A 23,797-nucleotide genomic window follows, 5' to 3' on the forward strand; every position below is an offset into this window, starting at 1 on the left:
CCGCGTGACGTCATGCCCCCTCTCCGCGTGACGTCATTTCCCCTCCCCGCGTGACGTCATCCCCCGCGCCCTGGGTTCCCCTCGCCCCTCACCCCTCCTCATTGCCCCATTGGGTTAGAACTCTCCTTATATCAGTACTGGCGTATATATTGGCCAAGAGTGGATTTTTATATATAAAATATACTTATAATTATTAATTATAATTATTATTAATTAATAATTATTTTTAATTAAAGTTTTAAATATAAGTTACTTAATTTATGTTTAAAATATAATAATTTTATTAATATTATTTTATAATATTAAATATATTTTTTATATTTTATATTTTCTTTTTGCATATTGGGTCGCATCGCCTACTCGCTATCGCCAGTATTCCGGATTCGCTCGAAATTCGTAGCTCTATTCTATCAAAAGAAAATAAAGGACAAAAGATATATACCTGTCCTCTTCTATATGTTCGAAGGACAAGGGTTCTCATCTTTTCGGTGCGCTCTGCGCTGCCGACCTATCCCCTCCACTGCAAGATGGCTGTCGCGAAGTGGCTGTCGCGCGTGAAATCTTGCATCACTGCCTCTATCCCTCTTTCTCCGTTTTCCCTTCCCCTTTCACCTTCCTCCCTCTCATCGCCCCACTCTCACCCTCCCACGATGTCCTCTCTCCTCCTTCATCCTCGTCCTCTTCTCTCTTCCCTTCTCTCTTCTTCCCGCCTGCGCCTATAATCCTAATAGGATATCAGGACGATTCTACAAACTACTGTCTATACAATACGAGCACTGAACAAATCGTATCACGAGATATTGTTTTCAAGGAGGAATCGCTTGGAGAGTTAACGGTGAAGAACGAAGAGACTTGCAACGAGTACACGTTCTCTAATTACGAAAAAGACAAACATAATACTCTCGAGCAAGCAGAAGACATCGAGCTGGTATCTCAAGAAGAACAATGAGGACAAGAGCATGCAAAACTAATCGAGGACAGAATCGAACAAGAAGAGCCTATTTAAAATTGACAACTTTAGATCGGTCTTCGATTTGGAGGCCTTCTAGGTATGAGGTCTAGATAGCCGAGTATAATACAACTTCTTCGTTCTAGGAAGCAATAAACAGCTTGGAGACTGAGAAATGGATCGAGGCTATGAGGAACGAGTTCAACGCTTATAAGAGCAACAAAATGATCAAACGCAACTTAGACGATCGTACCGAAAAAACATAATCGGAAGCCCATCGATACAAAATACCCGTGTTCAAAATGTTGCGAGATACATCGCGACAAAACATATCGCTATAAAGCACAACTCTGCGTTCGAGAATTCTTGCAGGAACAGTGTTTTGATTATACAGAAACCTTTTCTCCAGTCATGAGATTCGATTTTCTGCGAGTTCTATTTATCTTGGTAGTTGAAAAAGATTTGAAGCTCGTGCAGTTCGAGAGCTGTGAGAAGAAATTTACATGGAAATCTCTCAGGATTTCAACATCAAGGAAGCAGAAAACAAGACATCGTATACAAATCAAATAAATCGTTGTATGGTTTAAAATAAATACTTCGGTGCTGGAACGAGAAGTTTCGCGGTTCTTAAAAACAGTAATTTTCGAGAAACTTAGGCCGATAAGTACTTATTTTGTGGTTATGATTATGTTGACGGAATCAATGTATATTAGTCGTGGATGACAGGCTAATCGCAGCCAAATTACGTCGAGTTCTCGATTTAATTGTCAAATCTCTGCGAAATGCAAAATTATGTGTCGAAATTATATGTTCTCGGTGACGGGCACATATTTGTCGGAGTTTAAATAGAAAGAAATCGCGAAAATAAAATATTTTTCTGTCATCAAGCAGCACATACGAAGCGAATAATTGATCAATTTCAAATGAGTAGGACAAAAGCTATAAGTTGCTTGCCAATCTGTATTATTAATTTCAAACGATTCTGATGAAGAGAGTTAGGTAAAAGTATATATACCACGGTCGAGTCACTAATGTTTCTCGTTGTATCACGATCAGATATTGCGTATTCTGTAAGTAGATATTTAAATAATTACGACCACTGGAAAACCGTAAAAAGGATCTTTAAATATCTAATTGAATGGTCAATGTGTGTCCAAATAAAGTACAAAAACGACGGAAACATTTTCAAATCTATCGAGTTTTCAGAACTGCACGAGCTTCAATTTCACAAGCGATGTGGAGACTCGAAGGTCAATTATTGGGTTACGTGTTATGTGCAATTAATAATCTTGTATCTTGGTCGTCTCAATGACAGAAAACTTGTGACATTGAGCACGTAGACATATGAGATAATCCCAACATGCCATATATTTCCTTAGAATACAAGTTAGGTTAGGTTTGGCAGAACGGAGAGAGAGGCAAAACATCGGTGAATCTGTGTCCTTTTCTTGTACACGTATTGGTGACAGCAATGATCGGCAATCTAACTTCACCTGAAAGTATAAAGTATCGTGATGAAAAGAAAAAATTCTCCTATGTTTTACCTCTTTGTTCTGCCAAAGATATGCATGTTGGGTCTATCTTATATGTCTATGGTTGAGCACAACGGAAGCCGAATACGTAGTAGGTAGTAACGATTGCGAAAGAAGCGATATCACAGTATAAGTACACACAGTAGCGACACTGAGCGAGTAGTCGGCATCTTTGATGTAGTTGTCCTAAGTCATATGACCCATTGCCACATTGAAAATTGTACATCGCTTAAATTTGAATGCTCAGAGTAAAATGTAATGTTAGTTTATATATAAATAAATAAATAGAATGTTAATTTTTATATTAGAAATAACTATTTTTAATATCATACACCTTTTCGAATTATAAAAAACAGGTTACATACACAGGTTAATACAGGTACTTAGGCCGGGTCTACATTGATCGTAGAATCGTAGATCGTAAAAAAATTGACCAACCACAGTTGATTATTTTTGAAATAATCGACTGTGGTTGGTCAAATTTCTTACGATCTACAATTCTACGACCAATATAGACCCGGCCTTACAGGTTATAATATCGTATATATGGGCGCAGCTATATCTTCAAATGTACAACCGACGCATGCGTACTGGAAATTTGATCTCACATAGAATAAAGAAGCGACGCTACTGTGTATATTTATACTATGGCGATACGGAACGACTGCGGAAACTATTAAAAGATCTTAGCTGCGTACTCAAGGGTGCGACGATTCTATTTGTCGATAATAAGAGCGCAGTTCGAATAGTTCATAAACGCATCAAACATATATGTAGACATAAAGTATCATTTCATAAGAGAAACTGGCAAAAACGATGAAATAGATGTGCAATATGTGTTGACGAATATGCAGCGAGCGGATATTTTTATCAAAGCTCTACCAAAGAATCAATTTAATTTTCTATGCAATAGTTTAAGCTTAGTTAAGACATCTACGTATTCGGCGGGAATTATGAATTTTAAGTTTTCTCCGACAGTCCTTCCAAATAGATTCTATAGATTGCGCAAGTGCAAGTAAGCACACTCATTCAATCTTATTGTTCTTTGTACATTAGTCCGACTAAAAGCATTCAAAAGAAAATAAAACTCTCTCAAACTCTCATTTTGTTTAGATCTTAAATAGGTACGCTCAATTACGTTAACATTGATCATAAATTTAGATACTCATATGTAGCAAAAGTATTACTATGTTATGATTTTCTTTCTGTATTAACTGAAATTTAAGATCACGAATTTAAGTTTACGGTTAGTACTTAATGTAACGTAACGTATTATGAAAAAGCTTGTGGTTGCCTTTAGTCTATGTGACTTTTAACACAATAGTTGAATTAATTTTTTTAAAGCAATGAGAAATGTAAACGTGAAAATTGACGGTTTATTCGGATGTGCTGCCTTTTGCAATATAATGTTATCAGAGAGCATTAGAATATCTGTTATCGACAAAAAGTAGTTCAAAGAGTCTAAATGAGGAACAGTCGGTTAGTGAATTACAGATTTTATTCGAAAATTGCATATAAAAGTTCATGATAATTTGGCAGCTGCATAGATTAAAAACAAAAGCCTATGATGCAGCTTTAGAAAATGTAAACCATGTTTTGTCAATCACAAAATGTGAAAACTATTTATGAAAGATATTGCAAAAATTCTATATATATTTTATTGAAAATAAAATTGAAATTCTTATATTAAGATCTCATCTTTCAGTAGTGCCTTTCTATATTTAATCCATTTTTTAAGAAGTCGTGTGTCGTATCTTGATCAAAATTGATAATTAATATATTTTGAAAGAAAGAAAAATAAAAGGGACTGGTTGGTTGAGGTTCTCAATATAAGTAGTAAATTTTTCGCACGTTGATCCATCTAGTAACATCCTGTCTAATCATTCTATGTATTACGTAGATATCTGTCATTATTGTCTTATATTTATAAGATTTTTTTTTAAACGATCCTAAACACTTCATGACCTGTCAATCAGCGCCGAACATATGACGTTCTGTAGATCGTGAACAAAACTCGGATAAATATTTTATATATATTGTGACGTGACGTTTTTACGCCCGTCACAGGGCCGGCACGGCCCGGCCGAGGAAGGGTCGAGAGAGGGCGGATTTTGGTCGGCGAGCGACGAATACTTTTCGTCGACTCGCCTTTAGTTTTATTTAGGTACGTTCGATTCCTTTTCGTGTAATACCATCAATCATCGTGGGATGGCGGATTTGCAGCGAAAGTGGACGACCTGGGTGGAAGCGGTGCGTTCGGGGACGCCGGATAACGCACGGTCACGTAAGGTCTTTATTGTAAGATAAATGAAATAAATAAGCAAGGGCCCGTTACTGTCGAATACGTTTTGCAGCCTCGGATAGCGGAAGGAACTAAGCGGAGGAGCACATAAAAGGGTTCCGATATCTCGAGACAGGGATGGCTACTCCAATGGGGCCGCCGGCATCGTCCCGAAGAAATCGGAACCGTCGGAGACTGATCACCTCTCGGCGGGTCCCTCAGCAAGTCGACAAACATCTGAGAAGGAAAAGCAGTTGTTCGGGAGCAGCCATATTATCCGCGCCAACATTCCGAAACGTACCGAGAGCGGTTTCGAAATTACCGGGGCAACGAGGCCCGCAAGGATCGACTAGTGTCGAAATAGGATCAAGGATCGATTATCGGCGGCGCGCGCAGCGCCACAGGCTACCGGCGTACCGCGAGCCCAGAGTCGGGACACTGTTCGACGAGACGGCGGCGTGCGAACCACGTGAGACACCGACGGACCGCAGTAAATTGTAAGACCATCACTTCGAAATCTCGGTAAGAGCGAACTCGGCGGGGACTCGCGTTTTCATAAAACAAATAAGATTATTATCGAGGTTACTGTTTATTATTTTCGTTACCGAGCACTCGGCAGTGTCCGAAACGCGAGGCCCGTACCGAGATTCGCCATTAATGTAAGAACTGCGCAGCCTCTCTCTCTCCGTGGAGAGCCGTACCGAGTTTTGTATATAAATGTTAGTCTAATTAAGTCTCGAGTTTTGTCCTTCTGATTGTCTCGTGTCAAGTCTTTAAGTATTGTAATGTGGAGATGTCTTTCTCCCCTCGCCTCTTCAATTGAAATGTGATACGGGATGTTCCCCTCGGTAGCGATAGATATCGAATCACGACTGTTCTGGTGATACCTCGAGTGTTGAGGATCTACCGAGTTACGAGGCTGTAAAATTAGTAATAGGAAACCTCAATTCACTTTCTGATATGAAATATATTTATCAAAAATTTTAAGGATTTCGATTTGCTGGTTTAATGACTCTCCTTCTCTCCGAAGCACGATTTCCCGCATTAAGAACCCCGCCCCTCTGCCAATTAGTAACTGAGTTACCGAGCTTAAGCCGTCACTATTGTAGAACTAATTATCGTGTTATTTTGAGTGGTGCGGCCTGACCGTACCTGGCGTCCAAGAAATCTGTCGGATTTTGTGTTTAGAGATACCGAGAAAAGTGACGAAGTTGCGCGGCACTAGGAAGAAAAGTTCGTTGCAATATATCCTTGGAAATACAAGTGATGTCCGCCCCGGTGGGTCTACTTTCCCTGCAAGTCTAATATTATCAATGGCAACTATAATTAACCATTTATCGTTGTAGGCTTTAAATTTTGGCATTCCTTCAGTTCTTGATTCTTTCTTCAAATCGATTATGTTGTTGAGTTATATTAATTACTTTATGCGGTTTAACTGACAGAAAATTTAATTTAATAGACTACACTTATTCAATTACACAATAACAAATTATTAACTTCATATTTAATTTATTAATCAAAATGAATATTTGTTAGAGGGGAGTAGATATATAATTGATATAATAAAATTTTTCAAAAGTATCGTACTCTTGAAGAAAAGATTTCAATTTGTAAAACAAAAAAATGACGTATTGCTTTGATTAATAATATCATTGAATTAATAAAATAAAATTTAACCGCATCGATGTTGTTGATCCAACAGTATTTTCTCACTCAGGCTTTAAGGGTCGGCAAGCGACACGGTGGAGACGCCTGTCGGCCGGCCGGGAATTACGGATTCGTATAATCCAGATTTTAGCCAAAATACTGAATAAATCTCATTAAATTTACGATATTCTTAATCAGTAAGCTCGACTGTAATCAGCTAAAGAGCTATTTTATTAAAAAAGGTGAAAATAAAATTTTTTAATAAACTTGGGGAAATGTGCAGTTAGCAACGGGTAAGGTTGGGTTAGCCGCGAGTCCGTATTTAATTTATTATAAATTTTTAAGAGCAAAAATGCAAAATCGGGCTCTTTAGCTGATTGCATTATTATATAAAGAATATATTTAAAAAAAATCACGAAGCTATGTCACTTATTTGATGAGAAATCTGGACGATACGATTCTCACTAGATCTAAGGAACTGGGGAAATTTTCGTGGTAACATACTGACAGCTTGACAAGGAGAGAGATAATCGTTCTGTCTTTGTCTCTCTTGCATCGCGTATGTAGTAGCGTCCATGTAGGCACAAATACTAATATGTTGAGGACATGTATGCGATTTTAGCAAGAATTGGCTATATTCATATCTTTGTATCTTTGTATTGTATATGTATATGTAAAAGAACAAGAATAGCGACAGTTCTTGCCTAATATAAATTATCTTCCAATAATCGTTTCATGCACGCGCAGTATCTCACATTATATGCATCTAAAATTATAATTATCGAATAATATTTATAAATAAAATCTATATAAATAATAAAATATTTATGTATAAATAAAATAATATTTGTATATAATATTATTTTAGTTATACAATTGAAATAAACGTAAATATATAAATATATGTATAAATATATATACTTATATGTGTATATATATATTTATAGATATTATAGAAAAAAAAAAATATTTTTTTGGTATTTAATAATAAATAACACTAAATATACATATATGGATCAAATTATGGTATAAATAGTTAGGAAAAGTGTGTAAAGATTTAAAAAATATTTATTATAATGGATGGTTTATAATAATAATGAAAAATATAACTTTATGTTTAGTAGTATGTGTACAAAATTTTCTATAGACTATGACTATTTTGACGAATCTGTTGATTTTTCTTTTATATTTAGGTTATTTTTAAAATAAAAAATAGTAATATATTTATACTTTATAAATTATTAATTCTATAAATTAAATGACTTCTATAAATTAAAGGTTTTATATATATGCATCGATATATAGGTACTTTTATGTATCAATAGACGTTTCTTTTTCCAATTTGGAGTTTATTAAATAATATATTTAATAATAATATATATTTGATTAAATAATATATTTTTAAAAATAATAACAAGTAGAATTTCGTGTTTTGTAATATTCTAATAACATAAAAACAAAATTCTTTTTTTTTTTAATTTAGCATCTATTATATCTCTCATTCATTAAATATATGCGATTATGATATTGTTTTATGTAATAAAAAATTTAACAAAAACTAAATTTTTTAAATATAACAAACCAGGAAATATGGAGACACAGTAAATTTTATATCATATTCCTTTTTATGTTTTATAGCGATTACAAGTCTTTGTCTGATGTTCTTCATTATGTTTCAATTTTTGCCAAATTTTCTCGATGTCATTATACCGCTTAACGAATCTCGAGAACATAGTTTCGCATATTCAGTTGAATATTTTGTCGATCAGAAACGATATTTTTATCCTATTTTAACACATGGTCTATTGGCTGCTAGCTTGGGAGGCGTTGCAGTAATCGCTACTGGCTGTATGCTTGCAGGATACATATTGCGTTATTACATTACAGGCGACTGGAAGTTTGCCTATTACCGTACGTCATATAGAAAGTATTATTCGTATGGCAGAAGCTAGTGCTAAAATGCATTTGAGAGATCACGTTCAAGAAAACGATATGAATCTTCCCATCAGAATAATTCTCGATAGTTTTGTGGATACGCAAAAATATTCCGTTATGAAATCTATGCGCCAGGTATCTCTTTTTAGAATATCTATTTTTTTCATATGTAGTTTCAATCTGCATTTAATCCGAAAAGGCATTTAATCTAAATTTTTTTCAATACACATGTAAATTTCATTACAGACGTTCCAGAAATATCTATTATATAAGAAAGACCATAGTGAACTCTTATATTACATACTATGACAAATCACTCTAGATACTTTGGCGTTTCAAAAGGCTTTGCATGGCGGACGTATCACGACTGTCGAAATTTCAGAGAAAGATTTATTGGAACGGGTAATGTAAAAGATTTAAATGAAATTTGAAAGTTATATATATTGAGTTAACAAAGTATATAATCAACCACAAATTATTTCAATGACTTGGATTGAAAAAATCTTTTTATCTTATTTTAATGTCTAATATTTATATAGAAAAAAAATCTAACTTTATTATTTTTAATATCATAAAAATAATTGATTCAGGTTAATGATCGTATTTTGAGAGATATCTTTCCATCTATCTTTGATTGCCGAAACAACCAAGGATTTAGGAACATTTGTGTATAAAGACTTAACATCCAAGGATCATGCATTCATTATCTTTAATATTAGCGCTCTTAATGCCTCTTCCAAACGACCAGCTATCCCTTACATGTGAAACAGGCCTCTTAACAGACCGAGATATAATGTCCCTCAAGTATACCGCTAGATTGTACGTAGGACTGCCAATAGAGGATACAATAAGTCGCAATGGAAAGTCTTTTTTATGCACCTTTGGTAGGCCATATATTCTAGGAAGATTCCCATTACTGCAAGCCAAACGCTTGAAGGTCATTTCATCAATTATATCGTTTTGTCGCCATGATCGCATTAAAGAGTTTAAGTTATTAGTCAATTTTTTTAAAGGATCTTTATCAAGCTTCTTATAAGTACTAGTGTCCGCAAGTAAAGATGTCATATTGTTTATATAATCAATTCTGTTCAAAACGACCGTGATCTGACCCTTGTCGGCCTTTGTGACAAATAAGTCTTTGTTATTTTTAAGGAATCTATCACATTGTTGGTATTGAAAGCGAATTACGTTATCAATATATTTTGGATGTTTTTTGCTATGCAAAAATTTTTTAATAGAGTTTACAAATCCATTTTTTATAGTTTCCTTAGATTCATCAGATATCTTGTTATTATTCGTTTCAAAATTTTTTATATGTTCTATAGCTACGAAGGCACGATCTTTAGGATTCTGACAATTAAGATTAAGACTAAATTTTTCACCCAAGCACAGTATATTTTGAACAGAATTGGGAAGAGTTTTATCGCTCAGATTTATAAGCCATTTAGATTTGTCAATGTTTTCCAGAAAATTATCCTTAACTATATGTTTGTCTAAAATATTATTGAATTTATCGACAAGTCTGTTTTTCTGAGTATTCATTAGCTGAGATAAACCTTCATAGTTATAAGAGTAAAATTCATCAAGAAAAGAATCAGATAACAAGGATGACAATTCACATTCGATATTATATCGTTTATTTTTTAAAAATCTAATGTTAAGATGTAGATCTTTTATTTCAAAATTTAATAAAGTTTTCTTGTTCTTTTCCATCAGATTATAATTTAATTTAGAGACCCAGTTACTATGAAACGTGAGATTAAACCGTAAATTGCTGATATGCGCCGGAAGAACATCATAACTGCGACATTTTAGTAGGAATTTAAGTTGTTGTTCTGATTCCATGATCTTCCTGTTCATCCAATTTTTTAAACAGATAGTATGTTCCTTTCCATATTTTCTCGAGATTTCATCGAAAAAACTTCTTATTTCAATCAACACCATTATTAGGTCCAGGTGTGTAAATAACAAAATGTAAGATGTGATTGCCAGTCGAATTTTAAAAACAAGGTTAAGAGTATTTTATTGACCAACACTGGCTAAAGCAATAATTCTTTTATTACGACGTTTCGACCCTAAATCCTCTTCAGGCTACAAAAATTGATCACAATACAGAGTCGTTAATACATTTAGATAACACTTTTGATTTATAGTAGTAATATTGTAATTAGTAATACCTATTCTTTAATGTAACGTGGTAAACCCTATACGCACATGATGTTATGTTAAAATGTGAGTTAAAATTGACAGAATCATAGTCAGTATCAATTTTTAATCCGAATGTTTTCCGTAAGTTATGAAAAGTGTATATTCTAACATTATTAGATTATTTAAGAAAATTTAAAAAATGTATAAATTTTTAAAAAGTAAAAATATTTCTAAAAATATTTCTCTGTAAAAATATTTTATTTATATTATGATTATTTTATACATTTTAAATATATAAGAAGATATATGCGTATCTAAAAAACAATAAATATATGCCGAATATTTATGCTACGTAATAAATAATACATATAACATATACATATAAAATAAAAAACAAAAAAAAATTATGCCATCCCAAGTTTTGAACCTGGGATCCCACAATTACTACTATTACCGTCGTATTAACGACGCGACTTTTGACTTCGAAAATGACTTATTTCTTGGGAATGTAGTTAATAGTTACTGCATTGGCCACTACTACGATATGGCGCTGAAATCAGTGAGAAATGCCGGTCTCGCCTTCATCCAGGTCTTTTTCTTTCATAATAATAACTACTTTCATGCTACGCTACCATCTTATTATTTCTTTTATAAGTATATAATTATTGATGTAAAATAAGGAAGCAAATAAAAGCTAATAATAATAAATAATGTAAAAATAATAATGTTATGAATGCTATGTGCTATAAAAATGTATATAAATTCTTTATTATAGCTTCCTTATTTTACATCAAATTATGTACTTATAAAAGAAATAGTAGGATGGTAGCGTAGCATGAAAGTAGTTATTATTATGAAAGAAATAGTAAAATAAAATGGTAACGATACATGTGATATGCAATATACTACATACATGTAATATGCAATACTACTTATATGTGATATATTATATTTTTTTCATAATAATATGATTAAATAAAATCTATATATATTTAAAAAATTCAAAAATAGTGTTAGAAAAATGTATATGATTTCATTTTGTAACGTCGAAATACACAAGACATTCAACTTACCATTTCATTTCGATATAATGAATCATTATTTAATTTGTTTTCCATTGATTGTAAATCAGTTTCAGTTTTTAACGGTAGATCTTGATAGATATCTATTGTTTCTTTTTCTTTGGCCTCAAATGTGTCGATTGAAATTTTCTTTAGAATAAGTTTTTGACATCTTTCTATAGAGTTTAGTTTTAATTCTAAACTTATAAGTTTATTAATGACAAATCGTTCGTACGGGTCAGATTCTATAAAAAATATTCAAAACACATGTTGGTTATATTTATAATTATATCCCAAACACCACGTATTTTCAAAAAATGTATAGAATAGAGGACAAGACGTTCTCTAAACATCTTTTGAATATATGTACTTTAAATTAAAGATATATGTACAGATAAAATATTAAATATAAAAAATGTAAGATACATATGTGTGATGTAAGATGTATAAAAATAAAATATAAAATCTATATATTTAATATATATTTAAAAAATTCAAAAATAGTGTTAGAAAAATGTTAGGAAAAATAGTTTAAGAATAAATGTGTGTGTATACTATATAATTCTGAACTACATTATAAATAATCAAGTAATTGAAATTGAAATAAAGAATTATACATATACACTAAAATATACAATATAATATATATATATATATATATATATATATATAAAAAGTCGTAACTAAAATAAATGAAATTATGTGCATTATACCTTGCTTATTAATCCATGAATTTGATGATGCCTTGTTTTTCAATTGAATTGGCATGTTTGCATTAACTTCATCGACTTCATCAAACAATTGTTCTGCGGATGCATCAAGCACATTTTTATTACAATGCAGAGCTAAAAATAAAATGTTTATGTTATCATATTATTCCAACATAATTTTTAAAATTTAAAAATACTAGGAAAAATTAGTAAAACAGTAAATGTTATATTTTTATAATATATAAAAAATAATCGTAACTAAATAAATAAACCGGGCATCTTTTAGCTTTTTCCTTGCCACTCCATAGTTTTCTGAAAAAGTTTTTTTTAAATAAAACAGTAAATAATTTAATACAAATTTAATTTTATAAAATCATATTTTTTTATATTATTACAAAATAGCAACATATATATAGTGGCGGCCTAAAGCTATTTAATGTATCTTAATTACGATTTTAACATAAAAAGATTGAAATTTATGAAATGTGAGACATTTATTTTTTAAACAAGGGATCTTAAAAAGTTGGCCGCCACTGTATATTTATTATTTATTGTAAAAGAATAGTTCAGAATAATATATACAAAAAATATAACTATATTACTTACTATATTACGAAATGTTCCATATATTTTTCGAAAAGGATGCTCCAACCAAGTACATTCTGGCTCCTCGCTCAATTTAACTGCTTTATCATACCGCTTGTTGTTCGTAAAATTTGGCCAAAAAGCTTTTTTTAAGTCTCCACTTAACCAATTATTTGGTGTAACTTGCAGTCCATCTTCGAATTCCACGATTGCATAAAATTTATCTGTCATTCTGTGTCAATGAATATTAATTACTTATATTTCATTGTGTATTAATGGGAAAACTGCGTATTTAACATTTTCGTGTGGCAATTTGACATATTTTTTTATCACATTTTTCAATGGCCATGATTTCAAATCTGATAATGATTTTACGGAATAAATCCCAAGCAACGATGATGAGCAAAGTATATTAAATAAATCTTCCTTTTCCAAAAATTCGTATCCAATAATAACTGGAATATTTCGTTTTTTGCAGTGTGCCACGTTTTCAATACATACTATAGCACCGCAATTTAAACCACAACAATTATCTGCATGTGAGCCAGTTTTAAATGTTATTCCGTTGACATATTTGATAATTTTATATTGTGGATTATTGCAGTCGAGTAAAAGTGGACCATCGTCATGTAATGTAATTAAAGTGGGATGTATCAGGATAGAATCTGACAAATTAATCAATGTACTTAATCTACTTGATGTACTTAAATTTTCTTTTTCAATACATCTTCGTACTACTTGTTCCAAAGGTTTTTCTGCTTTTTTGAGATATTTTTTAAACACTTGCATGTGGTTCTCAAACCTGAACGCATTAAAATTGTCGAGTAGTCCAAATTTTTTTACATCGTCAACAAGATGTACGAGACTATGAATATTATGCGACACGTTTTGCACTCCATAAATCTTGATAAATGTTTTGATAAAAAAAAGAATCATATCTTGTGCATAAGATAAATGTTCATCATACAAAATTTTTGAACACAAGATTCTAATAATAACATGCAGTGTCATAAAATGGGTGTACACACTTTTTTTCAATATTGAGTTGAAAGCCAATGGACCTGTATACAACAATATTTGTCTATATTCCGTAGCTTTCCATAATTTAATGTAATCTATTTTGCGTGGCTTTCTTGCGAATTCTACAGGTATCGACGGCTTTAATTGAGTTGTTAGACGTGTTGATATTTCTTCAATGGCTCTATGTTGTAGCCGATAATAGAATTCTCCATTCAACCATAAATACATTAATTTCCGCATAATTCCCAAACACACTAGGTACATATAATCCATGGGAACATTTGTAACTGCTTTAAAATGAGGTATTTTGAGTAGACTGCATGTTATATCTGGCTTATGATAACTGTCATCAATTTTTTGAATAAAATCATTATCTGATCTAATTGGTGCATCAATTTGTGGGAAGCATATACGATTTCCGACATATTCTCCTTCTGTTGTGCATTTAGTGCAACTTGAATATCCGGAATGCCCTTTTACACATAGCACAAATGCTTTTGCCGGTGTATCACATATTAATGCTTCTATTCTGCATTGTATATTACGACTATTGACATATATTCCATTTTCACACATTTCTGCAGCCTCGTTCACAAAATCTTTTAAAAAATCATTAACATTTGCAGGTTTTTCAGTTCCATGATAAATTCCTATTGTAAATACATTATTATATGGAAAAATTGAACCAAGTATGGGCCAAAATTGTTGTTGCGATGATTTTGAGAGTGGTAATCCATCGACATTAATAGCAATTTTTATACTATCAATATTGTTCTTCATGGAGGTTAATATATTCAACATAGACTTTTGCAATCCAAAATGATAGTAAATTCCTGGCTCTACTACACGTATATCTTGTTTTCTCGGAGTTTTTAAAAGTGAACGTGCATCTACAGATAATGATGAAAAACATGAATGTTTTTTTAATCTTTGAAGTAATGCTTTTAGAGCCGTATGTGAAATTTGGTGTTGCACAGCCCAGATAGCAAGATCATTTTTCAAATTGTCAACTGTTACATTTGCATCTTCAGATGCTAAATCAGTTTGTGATTCATAAGAATCGCTAACGGAAGACTGTTGCATGTTTGATATATTGTTACTACTTTCGTTCCACTCGTGAACATTATAATTTTCGATTACAGCATTCTCAGCAGCTTGAATGTTTTTTACTTCTGAATTTACTATAGAAACATTTTCCAAGTGTTCTGTGCATTTATAAGTAATGTTACTATATGACGCTGTAGTCGTACTTAATAAAGCATCGCAAACAATTTCGGATTCTTGTACAGCTAATCTTTTTAAATGTCGTTTTGATACACATGCAGCGTCTTTTTTTGAGCACTTTTTATCCATTTTTTTTCTTTTCTGTTAACATATTGTGAAACTGATAAATATATTAACTATTAAATATATACGTAATTTAATATTTAATTATTATGTCGATATTATAATATATATATATATACATATATATGTTAATAAAATTGATGTTATAAAATAAAATATTGCTGTTAAAATTGTTAAAATATAATATTGGTAAAATTGTATGGTAAAATTGTAATTATACAGGGTGTCCCATTTAAAAGAATACATTGGAATATCTGAAGGGAAAGTATTTTAGAGAAAAATACTTCAAACCAAAAAGTTGTATGGCTTCAAGAGGGATATAAGATAGTGACAAAGATTTGATTCTTTGGATAATTGTTTGAAGGTCACATAAAGGTCACCTTCAATTTCTTAAATGGGACTTACTATTTTTATTGAATATTTTTGTAGCTTATCTTAAGAACTTTCCAAAACACTAAAGTATTTTTTGAGTTATAAAGCTTGAAGTCTACAATTTTTGACATGAAATTTAAAATATTTTGTAAAATATTCTGTTTTTAATAATCTAATCTTAATACTTTAATACTTTTATACATGGAATAATGAGAGACCTATCAATTGGTGTAAAGAAAACACATAGTTGCTTTTCAGAAAAAGTACGCAGCTGCATGTTGCAAATTACTTGTTTAAAAAGCAACTGTGTTTTTTTTACACGAATGTATTGATCTCATTATTCTGTGTATGAAAGTTTTAAGATAAGACTACCGAAAACTGAATGTTTTCCAAGATATTTTATATTTTGTCAAAATATTGTAAACTTTAACAAAAATACTTAATGAAAAATAACTCAATAAAAGTGTTTTGGGAAACTTTCGAGGTAAGCTGCAAGAATATATATATATACATATATATATATTTATAACTTTCGAGGTAAGCTGCAAGAATATATATATATACATATATAGGTATATATTTATATACTTATATAAATATATTTTATACTTAAATATAAATACACATACATAATACAAATAAAATAATAAATAGTATACAGTAAAAATAAGAAAATATTCAATCCATTTATCCAAGTTATAACTTTTTATATTGTAGCCAAAAATGATGTACAGTTCAAAATGGTCAATGGGGGGAGATCGTCGTGGTGGGGGTCTACTTCTCGCCAAACAGGGACCTTGCCCAATTCGAGGCATATCTGGGACGGGTGGGGGCGAAGATTAACCGTTTCCTGCCCGGCTCGGTATTGGTCATGGGGGACCTCAATGCCAAATCTGACGAGTGGGGTTCTCCCGTGACCAATGCAAGGGGCGATGTCCTTGGTGAATGGGGGGCGGAGCTCGATCTCTTAGTCTTAAACAAAGGATCGACTCACACCTGTGTGCGGCAGAACGGGGGATCAATTGTCGATGTGACATGGGGATCTCCCAGAGCTGCGCGCATGGTGACCGGCTGGCGTGTGATGGGGGGGTCTGAGACCCTCTCTGATCACAGATACATACGGATGGAGGTCTCGGACCCCTCCTTGGGCAGGCAGCCGCGCTCTCCAGGCGGGGGTAGACCACTGCCCCCCCGATGGGCGCTCAAGCATCTCGACAGGGACGCCTTGAGGGTGGCCGCTATTGCAAAGGCGATGGAGGAAACTCCCGCGCCTGGTGCCTGTGACGTGGATGAAGAGGCGGCCTGGTTTCGAGCGGCCATGACCGATATATGTGATACGGCCATGCCGCGGTGCCAAGCCGACAGTAAAAGGAGGAGAGTGTACTGGTGGTCCGCGGATATAGCGAGGCTCCGAGCCATATGTATCCGGACAAGGCGCAGGTACACCCGTTGTCGTCGCAGGCGCCATGAAGAAGCAGAGGCGGCCGAGCTGTTGGAGGGATATCAAACTGCAAAGAAATCCCTTCAGCGAGCCATCAAGGGGGCGAAAGCTCAGGCATGGGACGAGCTCCTGCAGACCCTTGATAGGGACCCGTGGGGGCGCCCTTATCTGATCGTTAGAAAGAAACTGCGATCAGGGGGTCCGCCGATCACGGAGGGTCTCCACCCTCGATTCTTGGAGGAGGTCGTCTCCACTCTCTTCCCCTATGACAGCGGAGAGGAGGGTGGGGAAGGACCAGCAGGTCCTGAGGTCCAAACTAACTGGACCGAGGACTTGCAAATAACGGGAAAGGAGCTCACCTGGGTAATCCGCAGGCTTCGGGCAAAAAATACCGCCCCGGGGCCTGATGGGATCCCAGGAAAGGCCTGGGCTATCGCGCTGAGCGCTCTCGGAGGCCGGATGAGGCAGTTGTTTGACAACTGCCTCAAAATGGGACGTTTCCCCCGCATATGGAAGGAGGCGGGACTCGTTCTGCTAAGAAAAGAGGGGCGCCCCGCGGACTCTCCCGCGGCGTACCGTCCCATCTGTTTGTTGGACGAGGCGGGCAAACTCTTTGAGCGTATTATTGCGGCCCGCCTCAGACTGCACCTGTCGCGGGTAGGGCCCGATTTGGCGGACTGCCAGTACGGATTCCGAGAAGGTCGATCTACGATAGATGCGGTACTGCGCGTGAAGGCCTTCTCGGATGAGGCGGTCCGCCGGGGCGACGTGTTGTTGGCGACGAGCCTTGATATATCGAACGCCTTCAACACGTTGCCCTGGAGATATATACGAGAGGCGCTTCGCTATCACGAAGTGCCTCTTTATATTCAGGAGGTGATCGGGAACTATCTTAGTGATAGGTGCATCACATACAGGGGACGGTACAAACAGCTGCACACAAGGGAAGTATACTGTGGGGTTCCGCAGGGTTCGGTCCTTGGACCAATCCTGTGGAACCTTGGATACAACTGGGTGCTGCGGGGCGCCCTCCTCGCGGGCCTGCACCTGGTGTGTTATGCCGATGACACGCTGGTGCTGGCCCGTGGGGATAATTGGGACGAAGCCGCACGCAGATCGCGCGCGGGGGTGACTCTCGTCGTTCGCCGGATTCGCGCATTGGGACTAAGGGTGGCCCTCCAAAAAACAGAGATCATGTTCTTCTCCGGGGAACGAAGGGGAGGGCCACCCTGGTCCCATATCTCGGTAGAAGGGGTCCGAATGGAAGTAAAGCCCCAGATGAAATATCTGGGACTAATACTTGATAGCCGTTGGGACTGGAAGAATCACTTTCGTCGCTTGGCCCCTCGAATTAGGGCGGCGGTCAACAGTATTGGCCGACTGCTGCCCAACATCGGGGGGCCCAAGGAGAGGACCCGCCGCCTCTACATGGGGGTGGTCGGGTCCATTGCGCTCTACGGGGCTCCGGTGTGGTCGGGCAGCCTGACAGTCGCCAGCGTAAAGTCGCTGCATGAATTGCAGCGGCAGCTGGCTGTCAGGCTTGTCCGAGCCTATCGCACCGTCCCCGTAGAAGCAGCGTGTGTGGTGTCAGGGTCGATACCATGGTCTCTGCTAGCGGAGGTGTACAAAGAACTGTACAATCAGAAGAGGGACCTCCGCGAGCGGGGACTGGCCCTGACACAAAGAGTGGCGGAAGTGGAGAGGGCGAGGGCCCGGCAGCGCGCGGTTGACAGATGGAAGGAGAAGCTTCTCCTTCCACGAGCGGGGCTGCGAGTTGTTGGGGCCATCCGTCCGATTCTGGACCAATGGCTGGAGAGACCCTTCGGACTCACCTACCGAGTAGTGCAGGTGCTCACTGGGCACGGCTGCTTTGGTGAGTACCTGCACGAAAAGGCGGGGCGCGAGGCAACGACGAGATGTCACCATTGCACGGAGGTCAGGGACACGGCGCAGCACACGCTGGAACATTGCCCGGCGTGGGCGGTGCAGCGTCGTGCCCTGACCGAAGTGATAGGGGAGGACCTGGCTCTCTATACTGTGGTCCTAGCTACATTGGAGAGCCAGGCAAAATGGAATGCCGTCGCCTCCTTCTGTGAGGATGTTATCTCGCGGAAGGAGGTTGCAGAAAGAGAAAGGGAGAGCGATCCGGACGCCGATCCCATGAGAAGAAGAAGGGGCGGCGTCCGGCGTCGTCGCTTCGCTGCTCAAGCGGCGATAGATTGAGAAGAAGGCGGCGGAATGGGAGGGACATAAACCGGCTTGCCGGTCGGTCCCTCCCATCCCGCCGCGGGAGAAGGGGTCGCTTCCCTTAGGGGGAGCGGCTGGACCCCGCAAGAAAAGATAGCCTCCCGTGGGCTGCGGCCGGATCCTAACCCCCTCTGGGGGCGGAGGTGGCCGCGGTCCGCGGGGAGGGGAATATGGAGGAGCGGGACGAGGGGGACACGGTCTTCACCCTATGGGATGGAGACCTAGAACCCCTTCCTCCCGCTGAGGGAGGCCTCCTCTTTGGAGGTCTCTCGTAGGTGCCCCCTGGCCCGCGGCCGAATCCTAACCCCCTTTGGGGGCGGAAGGAGCCGTGGTACAGGGGGCGGGGGGCTTGCAGAGTTCTGGGAGCGGGGGCTTTTAGGACTCATTGCACGCAGACCCCCACGAGGGGAAGAGAGGTGGGTGGCCCCACTTCTCTTCTTCAGGACCGGGGTCAAACCCGGCCCTTATATCAAGGAGGGGAGCGCAAGCTCAGCGTACTGCGGCCCCGGAGCATGCGAAAGCGATTCCCGGGGCCGCAGTACAAGCGCTCAGAGGGCCACCGTGTGGTTTTAGTGGGTCGGGGGAGTCCCCGGGACGCATTTGAGTCCCGGTGGCGTTGATCCCAGCCCCACATAACCCTCCCACCTCCCCCGAGGTGTGAGGGTATGCGGTCGCGCATTTCCACACGCAAAAAAAAAAAAAAAAAAAAAAAAAAAGGTTAGGTTAGGTCCCCCCCCTGCTGCCTGCCAAACACAGGGCGGGCAGCAGAGCGTGCGCACCGGTACAGAAAGGAAAGAAGGGGGTCCCGCTCCATAAAGTGACCGATCGCCCCCTATCAACAGCAGACCAGCCCCCCGGACAAGGCGCCAAGTCCAGGCTGCAAGCGGAGGTCCTCCCCCTCATTGATTTGAATGATACGAGGGAGACCCCAAAGGAACAGAGACCTCCGCGAACACGAGGAATCAAGAGAGAGGAGGAAAAGCTTCCAGAGGGAGCATTAAAGAAGCAGCGTAACCAGCTCAATATAATGGACGCAGATCCTGATGCCATGGAGGTGTCGGGCTTGGAGACTATACCGGGAAAGGATGGCCTGTGAAGTAATACAGGCTAACCTCAACCATGCGAGGGGAGCGCAGTCCCTCTTCGACCAAACAATGGCGGAGAGGGACTGCGGCTTGGGAATCGTGGCCGAGCCATATAGAGTTCCGTGCAGCCCGAACTGGGTCGGCAGCTTGGATGGCTCGGCTGCGATAGTCAGAAGGCACACAGCAATGTCCCCTCCCCTACAATTATTGAGGGCGGGGAGAGGATTCGTCATGGCTTCCTGGGGGCCCATCGTGATAATAGGTGTTTATCTTCCGCCCAGTCTAGGTGATAGAGATTTCGGGCGGAGGCTAAACACCCTGGCGCGGCAACTTAACAGTCAATATCCCCGCCCGGTGTTGGTGGCTGGGGATTTCAATGCGAAGAATAATATGTGGGGTTTCCCGGCCACCGACGGGCGGGGAAACAGAGTTATGGATTGGGCGGCGGACTGCGGCCTTCTTCTGGTCAACAGGGGGAACACTGAAACGTTCTATAGACGGCGGGGCGGGTCTATTAGAGACCTGACATGGGCAAACCGCTCCGCTGTCGGGATGCTACAAAAGTGGAGGGTGGTGACGGAGTTAGAAACATTAAGTGACCATAGATATATCATGTTCTCCGTCACCACCACTCCGGGGGAGGTCGTGGAACGTAGCCGGATCAAGGAAGCCAGCGCCAACAGATGGGCCCTCAGAAAGTTGAATGAGGAAGAGTTTAGTGCGGCAATAAATGCCGCATTAATAACACGAGAGGAAGGGGACGGGAGTCTGGCCACAATAAGGGAATGGCTGCATGGAACGCTAGTTAGGGCATCCGACGCGGCCATGCCCAGGGTCAGACACCGTCCCCAAAGAAAGGTGTATTGGTGGTCGGAGACCATAGCGGAGCTCAGGAGGGCCTCTGACCACGCAAGAAGATTAGCACACCGCAAGAGGAGGCTCGCGCATACAGAAGCAGTCGAGTACGAGGAGGCGTGGGGCGTCTACAAAGAAGCAAGAGACGCCCTACGCATAGCCATACGGGAGGCCAAGTCCAAGGCGTGGGAAGAACTGCTCTCCACGCTGGATGAGGATCCGTGGGGGCGCCCCTATAGACTTGTATTAAATAAGTTAAAAGGAGGGGCGTCCCCTCTAACGGAGACTCTGGACCCCCATTTTGTCGGTGAAGTGGTAGACGCTCTGTTCCCGATGCGGGATCTGGAAGAAGACCCGATCCCGCGGAGGGAACAGGAGTGGAACGAGACAATAATGGGGGTCACAGCGGGAGAGCTGCAGAAGGCCGTCCGGAAAATCAAGAAAGGGAAAGCCCCTGGTCCGGACGGCCTTCACGGTAGGGCATGGGCCCTAGCACACGGGGACTTGGCCGACGTGATGTTAAAACAGTACTCGGCATGCTTTAAGGAGGGAAAGTTCCCCCCAGAATGGAAGAAAGCACATCTTGTGCTTCTTCCAAAGGAGGGCAAACCAAAGACTTTGCCCTCGGCGTACCGTCCGATCTGTCTGTTGGACGAGGCGGGAAAGATCTTTGAGAGAATAATCGCGAACCGCCTCGTCCATCATTTGTCTCGGGAGGGTCCCGACCTAAGTGTTGATCAATACGGCTTCCGCGCCGGGCGATCAACTGTGGACGCAATTTTGCGGGTCCGCTCGGTCGCGGACGCCGTTACGGAGGGGGGCGGGGTGTTGATGGCAATATCATTGGACATATCCAATGCTTTCAACACCCTGCCCTGGCATCGGGTGGGGGAGGCCCTTCAATATCACAGGGTGCCCCCCTACCTGATAAACATAATGCGGGACTACTTCCGGGACAGAAGTCTGACGTATATGGACGGAAACGCCGAGGAGAAACAGAGGGGAATGTCGTGCGGGGTTCCACAGGGGTCAGTTCTGGGCCCCTTAATGTGGAACTTAGCGTACGATAGGATCCTCAGGTCTGCCCTCCCCCCCGGCTGTACAACGGTGTGTTATGCTGATGACACACTGATTATGGCCGGGGGAAGAAACTGGGGGGAATGTATTGCGCGGGCTAATCTTGCGGTTGCACGGATCACTAGGGTGATCAAGGTCTTGGGACTCAAGGTGGCGCCCCAAAAAACTGAGGCCCTCCTCTTTCATAAGAGGAGGAATGGGGCGCCATCTGAGTCATATATAAGGGTGGAAGGCATCCCCATAAAGGTGGGAACCCATATCAAGTACCTGGGTCTCCACCTGGACAGCCCTTGGACTTTTGGCGAGCACTTCCGCCAATTGACCCCGAGGGTGGAAAAAACAGCGATGGCGCTATGTCGTCTACTTCCAAACCTCGGGGGACCGGGTGGGAGTGTTCGTCGATTATACGCGAGTACGGTCCATTCAATGCTGCTGTACGGGGCCCCGGTATGGGCGGAGAAGGTGTGTGCGCCACCCGCAAACTGAGGGACTCGATCCTCAGAGTCCAGAGGCGGGTGGCGTGTAGAATCTGTCGGGGCTACCGTACAGTAAGCGGTGTAGCAGTGGGGGTGCTCTCTGGAGTACCCCCTGCAGACTTGTTAGCCCGCATGTACGCCGAAGTTTATAGGTGTACACGCGGGCTACAAATGGAGGGGATTGTCATAACGGACCGTACTCGTTGTGCCATAAGAGTCCAACAGCGACGGGTCCTGATAGAGAGATGGACCGGCCGCCTCCAAGACCCGAGGCTGCCCTTCCCTGCCTGAACCAATGGCTCGGCAGGGAACATGGGGGTGTCACGTACAGGATGACCCAGGTGCTCACCGGGCATGGATACTTCGGTGAGTATCTGGGTCGCATAGGCAGGGAGAGGACAACAAGCTGCCACCACTGCGACCATCCAAGGGATGACGCCCAGCACACCCTCGCGGATTGTCCCGCGTGGGTGGGCGAGAGGGCTGACCTGGTGGCCGCAGTGGGGCGCGACCTGTCCCTGCCAATGGTAGTATCCGCAATAGTCGGTGCGAAAGAAAGGTGGGGAGCGAGAGTACTCTCTCGCAGAAGGAGGAAGCGGAAAGAGAGAGGGAAAGGGCCGGGAGAAATACCCGGCCCTCAGAAGAAGAAGAAGAGAAGGATGAACAGGAGGAGATGGAAGACGGGGACGGGTCCCCTCTTTTCCCGCCATCGGCGAGCTTGCTCGTTTGTGGTGGCGGGAATCGGGGGGGGCGCGCCCCCAGTGTAAGAAGAAGGAGTAGCGAGGAGAAGGGGGGCGTGCCCCCTCCATCCCCGCCGTTGCTGGGCTTGCCCACTTGTGGCGGCGGGGATCGGGGGGGGTACGCCCTCAGAAAAAGGAGGAGAATAGGTGATGAAAGCGCGGAGGACGGGGGAGGGTCCTCTCTTTCCCCGCCATCGGCGAGCTTGCTCGTCTGTGGTGGCGGGGATCGGGGAGGGTCCGCCCAACACATACCCGCGTCACACTATGACGCGGGATGAGGTCTGCGGGG

At 40.2% G+C, this 23,797-nt stretch overlaps 2 protein-coding genes across 2 annotated transcripts; both read right to left on the reverse strand.

The window, feature by feature from the left end:
• Positions 1–1,709: 1,709 nt before the first annotated feature.
• On the reverse strand, positions 1,710–13,079 carry LOC145947090 (uncharacterized). The gene is made up of 5 exons (XM_083056864.1): positions 12,878–13,079; positions 12,523–12,575; positions 12,267–12,414; positions 11,566–11,798; positions 1,710–1,724 (listed from the first exon to the last, which is right to left on the reverse strand). Exons 1-5 carry the CDS (start codon positions 13,077–13,079, stop codon positions 1,710–1,712), a joined length of 651 nt encoding a protein of 216 aa, XP_082912990.1.
• Positions 13,080–13,103: 24 nt separating this feature from the next.
• Positions 13,104–15,221, reverse strand: LOC145947088 (uncharacterized). The gene has a single exon (XM_083056861.1). The coding sequence runs from the start codon at positions 15,219–15,221 to the stop codon at positions 13,104–13,106; it is 2,118 nt and encodes a 705-aa protein (XP_082912987.1).
• Positions 15,222–23,797: the final 8,576 nt, after the last annotated feature.

This window comes from Prenolepis imparis, unplaced genomic scaffold, assembly GCF_030444845.1.
Source record: "Prenolepis imparis isolate NDT839.2.m4 unplaced genomic scaffold, iyPreImpa1.0 SCAF_42, whole genome shotgun sequence".
NCBI classification, from domain to species: domain Eukaryota; kingdom Metazoa; phylum Arthropoda; class Insecta; order Hymenoptera; family Formicidae; genus Prenolepis; species Prenolepis imparis.